Source organism: Triticum urartu, chromosome 2 (genome assembly GCF_003073215.2).
Source record: "Triticum urartu cultivar G1812 chromosome 2, Tu2.1, whole genome shotgun sequence".
Classification (NCBI taxonomy): domain Eukaryota; kingdom Viridiplantae; phylum Streptophyta; class Magnoliopsida; order Poales; family Poaceae; genus Triticum; species Triticum urartu.
The window spans coordinates 46,092,971-46,105,249 of NC_053023.1; the positions used below are offsets into that span (position 1 = coordinate 46,092,971).

Genomic DNA, 12,279 nt, shown 5'->3' on the forward strand with positions numbered 1-12,279 from the left:
TGACCGCCGCCCCCCCTAGGAGATTGGATCTCCTAGGGCCGGCACCCCCCCTTGGCCCTCCTATATATAGTGGGGAAAGGAGGGCTTTTCATCCACGCCTTTGGTTGCCTCCTTCTCCCTCTCCAACACCACCTCCTCCTCCATAGCGCTTGGCGAAGCCCTGACGGAGTACTGCAGCTCCATCACCACCACGCCGTCGTGCTGCTGCTGGAGCCATCTTCCTCAACCTCTCCTTCCCTCTTGCTGGATCAAGAAGAAGGAGACGTTACACTGACCGTACGTGTGTTGAACGCGGAGGCGCCATCCGTTCGGTGCTAGGATCTCCGGTGATTTGGATCACGTCGTGTTCGACTACCTCATCCCCGTTCTTTGAACGCTTCCGCTCGCGATCTACAAAGGTATGTAGATGCATCCAATCACTCGTTGCTAGATGAACTCATAGATGGATCTTGGTGAAACCGTAGGAAAATTTTTGTTTTCTGCAACGTTCTCCAACAGAAGTCTCCATCAACGTGGATGTACGATAGCACCACCTATCAGAACCACGTCTCGAAAATCTCCGTGTCTCCAAATTGCGTTTGCACACTCCAATCCCGTCCTTTTACATTCTTGCAAGTTGCATGCTTTACTTTCCGATGCTCATATACTCTTTGCATGCTTGCTTGATATGTATTGTGTTTGTTAAACTTGTGCCAAAACTCCACTTCAACTTAAAGAAATTAAAAACTGCAACTTTTGGTACTTAGTGTCTAATCACCCCCCTCTAGACACCTCTTCTCAATCCTTTCACTAGCCTAGGGGCCTAGCATCCTAGCCCACTTCGGCACTTCTCCTAGACCTAGGAGCTAGCCGCCAAGAGATCCTAGAGCCAACCAGAAGCTAGCCGCTAGGAGCCAAACGTCCTTGTTTATATTTATGCCTGAATTTTTGATGGGGTCATGGGATTCTTGTGTGTTGTTTATTACCTTATCCTTGTTTAATTTATTCTGTTATGAATTTTCTATGGGATCATGGGATTATTTTGTGTTGTTTACTACCTTAACGAGCACTCGTGAACACTCGCGAGCATAACGAGCCCATAATGAACCGAGCTGAACTGAGGCTTTTGCTCATTAATAATAATGAGCTTAATGATAATGAGCTTAACGATAATGAGCTTAATGATAATGAGCTGAACGAGCCGAGAAACTCGTTAATCCAGCTCTCTAGCTACTAGCTATGGCCCCGTAGATATGAGGTAAACTACTCACACTTCATCGAAAGGGCAATAGGGTTGATGTAGATGCCCTCCGTGGTCGAATCCCCCTCCGGCAGATCGCCGGAAAAGGCCCCAAGATGGGATCTCACGGGAACAGAAGGTTGCGGTGGCCGAAAAGCATTTTCATGGCTCCCTTTGAGGTTTTTGGAATATATGTGAATTTATAGGACGAAGAGGTAGGTCAGTGGACTCCTGAGGGGGCCACAAGGCAGGGGGCGCCCCCCCCCCTAGGGCACGCTCTCTACCCTTGTTGTTGCCTCGTAGGTCTTCTGACTTGGACTCCAAGTCCTACAGGTGTCTTCTGGTCCAAGAAAAATCATCACAAAGTTTTATTTCGTTTGGACTCCATCTGATATTCATTTTTCGCGAAACTCAAAAATAAGAAGAAAAAACAGAAACTGACACTGGGCTCTAGGTTAATAAGTTAGTCTCAAAAATAATATAAAATAACATATTAATGCATATAAAACATTCAAAACAGATAATATAATAGCATGGAACAATAAAAAATTATAAATACGTTGGAGACGTATAAGTAACCTCACCACCGCACCGAAGAGCTTATCAGATAGCAGGCATTGCATGCAGCCAAACAGCAGGCCTTGTGTTTGTGCGTACACAAGCATGCAACCAAACACCGTGCGCTAAGCTCGCCCCTAATGCATGAGAACTAAATGTGGACAACCAAAAAAGTTGCAGATGTTGGTTTAGAGGTTGCATTTGCTCACCCAACCTCGTATGAGTCAGGCTTGAGCCAGCCAGGCCCGGCCACTATGGCTACCAAACACGCCCTTTGTGTCTACCCTTTGCACTTCACGCTCGTGGGCGCCACTCTCTTCTTGAAGATGTCGTCAAGGTGCCCCTCTCCGTGTCAGGGTTCTGGATGAAGACCCTTGTCCATTTTGGACTAGGCAGCGGCGAAGCTTAGCGCCATTCTCCCTTCTGAGGGTGTTGTCGTGGACCTTAGGTGTTCTAGGGCATAGAGCGACATTGTACTCAAATCTTCACGTGTTCTCTTTCGGTAGCGTAGTCGCATGCGTCCTGCGTGATCCCGTTATCCTGGGAACAATTTTGTATGTGGACTACCCCACCACCTTATATCGTTCGGCCGTGTACTTTGATCGGTTGTTACTTTATATATAAAATAGGGCGAACGCCTATTTCATGAATTGTTTATGAGTTGCAATATATGGCGCCAGGTAGATATCTTATGCTCCAAACTTAAGGTGACCCCATGCTACCACTTTTCGAAAAGTATATTTAGGTGTTTTGGAAAATTTCAAAAAATATCGTGAAGGTTCATAACACATGTGTCTAGGATATGTAAGAAAAATCCAAATCAAAATTTCAAATACCCACCAAGAAACAAAAAAGACAAATCCAGATGTGAATAGTGTCATTTTGGTTTTGTCTTTGACACTATTCACGTTGAAATTGTCTTTTTTTTCCCTGATGTGTACTTCGAATTTTGGTTTGAACTTTTTGCCGATCCTAGACACATGTCTTGTGAACATCCATAAACTTTTTTTGTAATATAATATTTTGAAACATCTAAATATTTTTTTTTGGAAAAGTGGAGCATGGGAGCACCTGATGATATTTCTCCCATGTGATTTCTCAAAAAAAAAAGAGATATTTCTCGCATGTGGCGTGGCGCCGTCCGGTGAGAGGCAAAACCGTTTTGCTTTTGCCGTCCCACGCCGAGGCCACACCTCTCAAACTTCGATTTCTTTTCTCTGGCCCGAGCCTTCCCTCCCGAGTTCCGACCGACCGACCGACCGGCCCATGTCGACCCCGCGGCCGCAGCCCCCGGCGGCGACCCTGCGCGGCTTCCTCGACGCGCACTTCGCCTCCGCCGAGGACCTCACCGCCGCGCCGGCCCTCGCCGAGCTCCTGCGCCGCGAGTGCGCGGGGCTCGAGGCGTCCCTCCGCCGCCTCGAGGCGCAGCTCGCCTCCGGCTCCGCCTCCTGGCTCGCCCGCTCGGCCGAGGCCCGGTCGGGCCTCCGCCGCATCCGCTCCGGAGGTCCGCTCCCCTAAACTAAACCCTAGGGTTTTGCCCCTGTTCCGACTCATTCGGTTCCCTGTCGCGGATTTGGCTCGGGGTCTCAATGGGGGTTCCTTGTTCTGTTCGTAGGAGGAGACATCCCTGCCGGGGACCAAGGGGAAGCGAGCGCTCCGGGCGTGGAGCTGCCGGCGATCGTGCGGGAGATCCAGCGGATCGACACCATTCGTCTCTACGCGGGTGAGCGTTTGTTCCTCTCTTCGTGTCATGCTCTCCTAACTGTGAAGTTGCACGATCTGACTAATTGGGGATCCTACATTTCCCGAAGGGAATGTTTTAGATTTTTTTTGATATAATGAGGAATGTTTTAGATGATTAATCGTTTAGCTTTTCAGAAAACAAAAGCTGTGGGAAAAAATTAGATTGTGAGTGGTTTTACCTGTCAAATTTCGCTCTGAATCTGGTATGTTAGCCAGTTATGCTTGATTGGATCACAACTCACAAGTGGTTTTACCTGTCAAATTTCGCTCTGAATCTTGTATGTTAGCAAGTTATGCTTGATTGGATCACAACTCACAAGGGGGCATGTCAACAGTTTCTCTGTCCAAAGATAGTGCTTGCAATATGGTTTGCTCATACCTCATACTACTTTGATGACTTGATCTAACACCAAAAGGAATGCATTAATTCCCAACCAAACGTCCAACTGAGGGACTGACCATGTGAACTGAGGGGGCAATCCATGTAAAGCTCTTACTCAGTTGAGAAGTTCCTCGCCAAATAAACTAGTACCAGCATTCAGAATTTCCTGAATAAATGTCGTCTTCCACAGATCATAAAACTGGTTGTACCAGTTATAACAGTTTTAACTGCTTAAATTTGGTGTGATCAGTTTACCTTCCTGCAATGTGCATGACCACAAGTAATTTGTCCTTTTCTGCAAAAAGAGAACCTCTTTGGTGTGGTAGATGTCCCTATTGTATTATTATTTCTCCTTCCATGTCCTCCTAGTATGATGTAGGATTTTATAGTGCTTTCTATAACTTTGCTGTGCTGACATTCCAGAAGCTACTCTACAGTTGGAAGCTCTGGTTGGTAACCTAGAAGATGCAGCATATTCCATTGTTAGACAGGCCTCAAAGTTGAACCTGTCATCAGTACTTCGCCGGGCATCAAACGTAAGAACCTTTTATCTTCCCTTTCTCCTTTCGCCGTTCTGGATGAAACTAATAATAGATTATGCTCATATAGGCCTCTCAGCAGTAATCCTTCATTAAGTGTTACTCTTTCTTTTCTGTAATGTAGGGGGTGGAACGGAAGCAAGAAAAGTTGCTCCAGGCTGTTGATGCTGTGAGAGATATTGAGCGAGAATTGGTAAGGATCAGCACAAGTAGGCCACAGTGGACAAATCTTATAGTGGCGGTTGATTCAAGAGTGGACAAGACTCTAGCCATTTTGAGGCCTCAAGCACTTACAGATTATCGAGCTCTACTTGCTGCACTAGGCTGGCCACCTTCCTTGTCTTCACCTGACATGGAGAAGGATAAGTACTCCCAAGTTCCAAATCCCCTTATCTTGATGAATGAGGCAAATAAAGAGAAGTATTCTGAAAGCTTTCTAGCACTGTGTGCTCTACAACATGTGCAAGCCAACCGTGAAGTGCGTCAATGCCAGATGCCAGCGGCAACTACTCCTAGCCTGTCAGATTCGAAGTACTTTGATAAAACTGCGTGCCTCGATAATGGACTTTGGGCAATTGATGAATTGGTCCACCCTATTGTGTCAAGGATGGAATATCATTTTTCTAAATGGTCTGAACAACCAGAGTTTATTTTTGCTCTTGTTTACAAGATAACAAAGGATTTCATGGATGGAGTGGATGATGTACTGCAGCCTTTGATTGACAAAGCAAGACTTGTGGGCTTAAGTGCCAAAGAATCTTGGGTAACTGGAATGGTAAAAATGCTTCTAGGATACCTTGAGACGCAAATTTTCCCACCCCTTGTCACCGCTTATCATCGTACTGATGACAAACTTGAAGTACATTCATCTTGGATGCATTTGAATGACCAGATGATTACTTTTGATAAAAGGATGCAGCTGCTTGCAGATTCAGGAATTCAGAAAGTTGCATTGGTTTCTGAAGGGCTCTCAAGGTCATTATCTGTCTTTTCAATATACGTTGGACATTCTGATTGGCTTCGGATATGGGCTGATATAGAGCTTAATTCTGCACAGAATAAGCTCAAATCTGAATTAGAGGATGAGGCAAGTTGGTTATGTAGTATTGATCCTCAGGATGAGCTTGGTCACCAGGAAACCACTGCTAGATTTCTTCTGTCTACGAGAGAAGATTACAAAGCTCCACCTGTTTCTGAATTTGTCGTCAAAACTGCATCAACGATGATTGAAAGAAGTCATGCTCTGCCAACTAAGGGGACGAAGATCCAGTATTGCAGATCCACTTCAGTCCAGTTCTTGAATGACTTCTTTGTTTTGTTGCATGAGGGATGTGAGGCATTGCAGTTGCCAAATACAGCTCTACAAGATGAGTCTCTGTTGAAAGCTTCCTATGCAATTAATGCAGCTAGATATTGTGAATATGTTGTTCGGGAATGGGGTGAAGATACCGCCTTCATGGAGCTGGGTGCGCATGGGAATTATGTTGATGGAAACCAAGAACAAATCCACAAACACAGTGCCCAACGTCAGTGTTCTTTCTTTGCAGACGAGATTGCCTTTTTGGTTAAGCTAGGGACTGATTTTCTGGAACAGGTCATGTCCTCCATCCTGATTGAGTTTGAAGACCTGTCCTGGGACTACGTCCAAAGCATTGGATCATCAAATGAACAAAACCGACCAGATGATCAGGTTCCTGATGAAGAAAACCTAGAGGTATTGCCTGGATTCGTCGCCAGCCTAGAAGTCCTGAGAGAGCGAACCACGAAGCTGAAGCTGTATCTCAACTCCAAGGATTTCCTTGACCTGTGGAGGAGCATAGCAGAAGGTCTCGACTACTTCGTGTACAGCAGCATACGGTGGGGCCAAGTGAAGTTCTCTGACCCCGCAGTCGTGCAGCTGAGAGTCGATACCAAGGCCCTCCTCCGCATCTTCAGGCCCTACTGTTCCAGACCTGAGGCCTTCTTCCCGTTTGTAACCGACTCTCTGAAGCTGCTGACCATGCGAGAGACAGACGCCCAGTACTTTCTGGAAGCGCTCAAGAAGGGGAAGGACAACAGCAAGTCTGGCCTGAGGCAGCATGGGTTGCACCATGTGGATGCTAGCCAGGCCGTGAAAGTCCTGAGAAGCAGGAAGTCTGGTGGATAATCTTGTTAGTATAACACGTTGCTGAGACCTGTAGGTGACAGACAAGAAAGAAGCTGATCTTGCCGTGCCGGTGCAGACTGTCCCGATGTCCTCCTTCCAGGAAGCATAATGGGAACCCTACCCTGATGACCGACTTGACTGACAACACAACACCACCATCTTCTTCTGCAGAAAAAGATGTACACAGACTAAAGCGTGCTGCATTTCAAGATCAACCTGTGCCCGCACCCTGCTTCCAGGAAGCTGATGATAAAGGAGGAGGCAAACAACTTTCTTACGTGCTACTCACTGGATTGACATGACGACGTCTGTGACAAATTGGAGGTAATGACAACACGACCGGGTGACAGATTTCCGCCATCTGTCGGTGTACTATCCTGCTTCCTGCTTTGACTGACCTGATCACGGTCAATCTAAGCACGTCGTCGTCGTCGTCATCGTGGCGCACCCCAAACATAGATTGAATTATTCAGACGCCTACGTCACTGATGAAGATTTCGTCAGCTTACTTACTTTCTCTGGCTATACAGCCCAAAAAAGTCAGAGCCATGTAGGACGGTTCCGTTGGCTGTTGCGTCGTGTATTCATCAGATCCGACGAAATTAGGACCATATCTAATCGGTTGATTGTTTTATGGTATTTGATTCGTTGTCCTGTTATCAAGTGGGTAGACCAGTTCAACCGCTTACGTCTGCTCCGTTTGTTGAGAATTCACGAATCGGCATATAAAACTGCATGCAGATCCATCATCGGATCGCCTCGCCGGCTTGACTTCCATTCAATTTTCGCTGTATGCGTGATGCGTCGATAGGGGGGCAAATAGAGGTCAATGTGTGTAATGGGGGTGAGCTGTGCACAGGCGGAGCCATTGACGGTATCCAAATGGCGACTGTTTGGAGCAGACGCCGTAGAACGTACGAAGTGTAACTTGAAATGTTAATTAACAGCGACATGTACAAATACTAGTGGTAGTCAATCCTAAGAGATATCACTTGAACCACAGTGATACTGTCCGCTTTTCACACATGCCCGGTTCTTAATTGCCATGGAACCAACTTCTGCAATATGCACCAGCTTCGGCAATTCCAGGTTTTTCTTCTTCCACCGCCCTCTCTGTTTCTTTAGCTTCATTGATCAGGACCGTCACGAAAATATGTACGAATTGTGAGAACATCGGAATGTTATAGGGTTTCAAAAATGTATGAATAGTAAATGTAAGACGTTTTGGCAGGAATGAAGGGAGTACATAGGAATATTATAGGGTTGCATGCGCAGAACAGAGGTTAGTGGAAACACGAGAATTTTGTAGAATCCAGTGTTTAATCTGCAAGAATACGAAAAAACACTTTAATCATAAAAGCATAGTCAAACCAAGATAAAGCATATGAAAAAGTAAGGTTAGTTTGTTGTTATCTAATTTGTGTTTGCCTTGTTCTTACTGCATTTTCCCAGAACATGCACAAGTCATGTTTGTCATTTGTATTAAGATATAAAAAGAGCATTTACAAGAGTATGTAAAATAGCCATCAAAGAAAATATAAGTTTGAGTGGATTGTGTTTTTTTTTCTTCTGAAACTCAAAGCAAAGAAAATCTCATTTTTTCTATAATCAGTTTCTTTGAACCAAATAGATAAACTGTGTCGCCAAAGAAACTTTTCCTATTTCTATGTTTTTTCTACATTTCCCCTATGAAACAAACAGGCCCTTACAATTCAGGGATGACCCACACATGAATGCACATAACTGCAAATGAATTGGATTTGTGTTAATATGCTTATGTCTTAGTTGACCGACAAATCGGTTTTGTTAAAAAAATCTAGTGAAAAGGCTAAAAAATATTCTAGTGAAGAAGGGAAAAAATAGTATAAATCTAGTGAAAAAATATAATCTCACTAATTGAGAATTAACTAATTGCCGATCCATTTTACAATTTACAAATTTATTCGTACAAATAAACTTGTAGATTCCTTATTGTATCGCCTCGGTCGTCCTCAATGCGTGATGTGTTAGGAAAATGAAGAAGAGGTCAGTGTATGGCGGTGAGCTGTACGCAGGCAAGCCATTGACGGTATCCAAATGTCAATAGTCAGACACCGTAGAACGTACGAAATATCACTTGAGCGCCATATCCAAACACTGGTAGAAAAATCACAATGTGAGATGGCCATCCTGCCCATGCTGATTCTTGTCTGTTGGGAAATTTGGCACGAAAGAAATTGCTGCACATTCAGAGGAAAAGAAGCCAATGCAGAGGATGTCATCAAGAAAATCAGGCTAAGCATAGAGCTATGGCGTTTTGGCCGGAGCAAAGTGTTTTGAGCACCCCTTTGGGGCAAGTGATGCGAGAGATTAGCCTAGGGTAGAGCCTATGGACATTCTTCCTCTCTTTCTTGAACTCTTTCATCCACCCGATCACTTGATCAACCTTGTTTCCGCTCTTCTCTGCTAAATCAATGAAATGCCAGCAGCTTGCTGGGTCTTAAAAAAAAAAAGAAATGGATCCTGCGAGATGTCACGTGAACCACAACAATACCGTCTACCTCACACTTGTTCGCTCTTGTCCTTCCTGGTACCAATTTGCCATGGAAGCATGAGAGACAACAACTTCTTATCATTCCAGGTTTCTTTTTTCTTTTTGGTTTCTTTGTTGTGGGGGGTTTCGAAAATGTATGAATCGTAAAACCACACGAATATTGTAGGGCTCCGTGTGCAGAACAGAGATTTGTGAAAACATGAGTATTTTACAGAACTGAGTGTTTCATTAGCAGGAATATGACAAACACTTTATAATTCTAAAAAAGCATGCTCAAGACTCAAATCAACTTTAAAGCATATGCAAAAAGTAAGGTTAGGTTGTCATTGTGCAACTTATGAACTTTGCCATGGCTGTAGTGCATATAAATGCCAAATAGAAGATTGAATGGATCGTAAAATTTCTTTTTTCTGAAACTAAAACCAAAGAAAAAAACCATCCTCTTTTGTATATGCCTTTTTTTCTGAATCAAATGGATACATTGTTCCACCAAAGCCAAATTTCCTGTTTTCTATTATTTCCTCATTTCTCTATGAATCAAAGAGGCCTTACCATCCCGTGATGACGCAGACGCGGGCACACGTAGCTGAGATTTTTGCGATGGCCCGCGCATATGTCTTCTTAGTTGACTGAGAATTCAATTTTTCAAATCTGCGATTTAACTAATTGTGAGTTGGTTTTACAAGTTTAATAGGTGCTACATTTATATAAAAACATCGCATATTCCCCGCAAAACAAAACGTAATATATAATATTCTTAAAATGTGCTCACCCACGTTGTCATAATCTATCAAGTTAGTACTAGTATAAAAAAAAGTAGCTTGAGAACATGTGAAATCAACTTTGGAATTTTGACGCAAAACAAATTTCGAAGCAACCATAATATGTTGCACGTTCCTTTCTCCTTCCCCCGGACAATTTTCTCCCCATGCCACTTACCTTTCCACGCCCCAAAAGGCGAAACCCTCCCAAAACTGCTAACTTGGAGACGTGGACAGGCCTTTGACAGCAGCTAGCGGAACACAACAAAAATACGTACGTATGCCATGGTTTCTAGCGGTGGAAATTATGAAATACATCTGGTATAAAATATCCTACACGTTTTAATCAAGACAAGAGGCTGGAAATCGACGTGTAGGGCGGCTCGTGCTCGTGCTTGACTTGCTATGCCAAACCGGAAGCCCCCGTGGAGAAGGCGGGCGGGCGTGGCCGTGGTCAGTCAACGGAGTGATCGATCCAAGCAAGCGCTCTGCTGCCGCTGCCGCATATCACTCTCGAGAAGTCATCAGAGGCGCCAACCCAACGAACCTGTCCGGTCGCTTCCCCCCTCCCTATATCCTTCTTCCACCTCCGTACTGTGACTTGTTACTCCATTTGGATCAATCGGCCGGAGCTCTGCGCCACCTAGCCGGGGAGCAGAGCGGATAAGCTAAGCTTCGGCGGGCATGGGGAACTTTTGCGTGTGCATGGGCGGCTCCGCCAAGTGCGCCAGCGCCTCCACTCCCTTCCAATCAAGTAAGCCGCTCGCCGCCGTCCTCGACCTCTCTGTTTCTTGATTTCTTGTCGCGAGAGAGATCATGGATAAAGGGAGGGAATTAATCATGTGGATGCGTGGATTGTGTTTCGTTCAGAGGTGAACCCGAGGAGCAGCACCTCCAACTCAAACTCCAAGGCGTCGCGCCGGAGCAGCTCCGGCCCGGAGAAGCCGCCGCAGCCGGCGGAGGCGCCGACGGCGGCGGGGGAGGCGCAGGCGGTGCCGCCGGCGTCGCTCAAGTCGTTCACCATGGCGGACCTGCGGGCGGCCACCAAGAACTTCGGCTCCACGTCCTACCTGGGGGAGGGCGGGTTCGGGTGCGTGTACAAGGGGTGGATCGACGAGACCACGCTCGCCCCCGCCAGGCCCGGCGCCACCAACGCCATGATGGTGGCCATCAAGAAGCTCAAGAAGGAGAGCTTCCAGGGCCACCGGGAGTGGCTCACCGAGGTCACCTACCTCGGCGACCTCCACCACGACAACCTCGTCAAGCTCGTCGGCTACTGCTCCGACGCCGACAGCAACAAGCTGCTGGTGTACGAGTACATGCCCCGCGGCAGCCTGGAGAACCACCTCTTCCGGCGGGGCAGCCAGCCGCCGCTGCCGTGGTCCACGCGCGTCTCCGTCGCCGTCGACGTCGCCCGCGGGCTCGCCTTCCTCCACTCCCGTGACGTCATCTTCCGGGACCTCAAGTCCTCCAACGTGCTCCTCGGCCCCGACCACCGCGCCAAGCTCTCCGACTTCGGCCTCGCCCGGGCCGGCCCCACCGGCGGGAAGAGCCACGTCTCCACCCGCGTCGTCGGCACGCGCGGGTACGCCGCGCCGGAGTACGTCGCCACGGGCCACCTCTCGGCCAAGAGCGACGTCTACGGCTTCGGCGTGGTGCTCCTGGAGCTGATGACCGGGCGGCGCGCGCTGGACGAGGCCCGCGGGGTGGCGTCGGAGCTGCTGGTGGACTGGGCGATGCCGATGCTGCAAGGGGAGCGGCGCAAGGTGATACGGGTCATGGACACCAGGCTCGGCGGGCAGTACCCTAAGAGGCAGGCGCAGGACATGGCCGCGCTCGCGCTCCGCTGCCTGCAGAACGACCCCAAGTCCCGCCCCTCCATGGCCGACGACGTCCTACCCTCCCTCGAGCTCCTGCTGCAGCCAAGCGCCGCCAAGTCCTCCTCGACAACGACGTCATCCAGATCGCCGGCCGCGTCGGCGGCACCGGTGCACAGAGGCCACCGTCGAAACAAAGCCTAGCTAGCTAGGAGACTCGGTTCATTTAATTACTGTGTTCAATTAGTGTGTTCGTCTGTGCAGTAGAATGGAATTTGTAGATTGGAAATTGGACATCATTTTCTCTCTCGTTTCAGCCGTTTGGAATATTGGAGTATTATTATTATAGAAGTAGCTCCGGATTGCACAGAGATTGCTGACGGCGACTATCCATTGACTGGCTTGCAAGTTGCGTATTTTTATCAACGTTTACAGGTTAACTGACCTGTGAACACTTCCTAGCCCCATATACACCGTCAAAAGAATAAAATGATACACATACATGAATATAAATGTCGATGCACTAAACGAAAAGTTCATCTTGTGGTGCGCAAGAGGATCTGGACTGCCGTTCGTTTTGC

The 12,279-nt window shown here is 47.2% G+C and overlaps 2 protein-coding genes across 2 annotated transcripts; both read left to right on the forward strand.

Annotated features, from left to right (window-relative positions):
- Nucleotides 1-2,969: 2,969 nt before the first annotated feature.
- On the forward strand, nt 2,970-7,273 carry LOC125535585 (RINT1-like protein MAG2L). The gene is made up of 4 exons (XM_048698654.1): nt 2,970-3,281; nt 3,393-3,500; nt 4,326-4,438; nt 4,566-7,273. Exons 1-4 carry the CDS (start codon nt 3,044-3,046, stop codon nt 6,585-6,587), a joined length of 2,481 nt encoding a protein of 826 aa, XP_048554611.1. The 5' UTR covers nt 2,970-3,043; the 3' UTR covers nt 6,588-7,273.
- A 2,993-nt stretch (nt 7,274-10,266) lies between these two features.
- LOC125535586 (probable serine/threonine-protein kinase PBL18) lies at nt 10,267-12,069 on the forward strand. Its single transcript, XM_048698655.1, has 2 exons — nt 10,267-10,635; nt 10,752-12,069. Exons 1-2 carry the CDS (start codon nt 10,566-10,568, stop codon nt 11,900-11,902), a joined length of 1,221 nt encoding a protein of 406 aa, XP_048554612.1. The 5' UTR covers nt 10,267-10,565; the 3' UTR covers nt 11,903-12,069.
- The last annotated feature ends 210 nt before the right edge of the window (nt 12,070-12,279 follow it).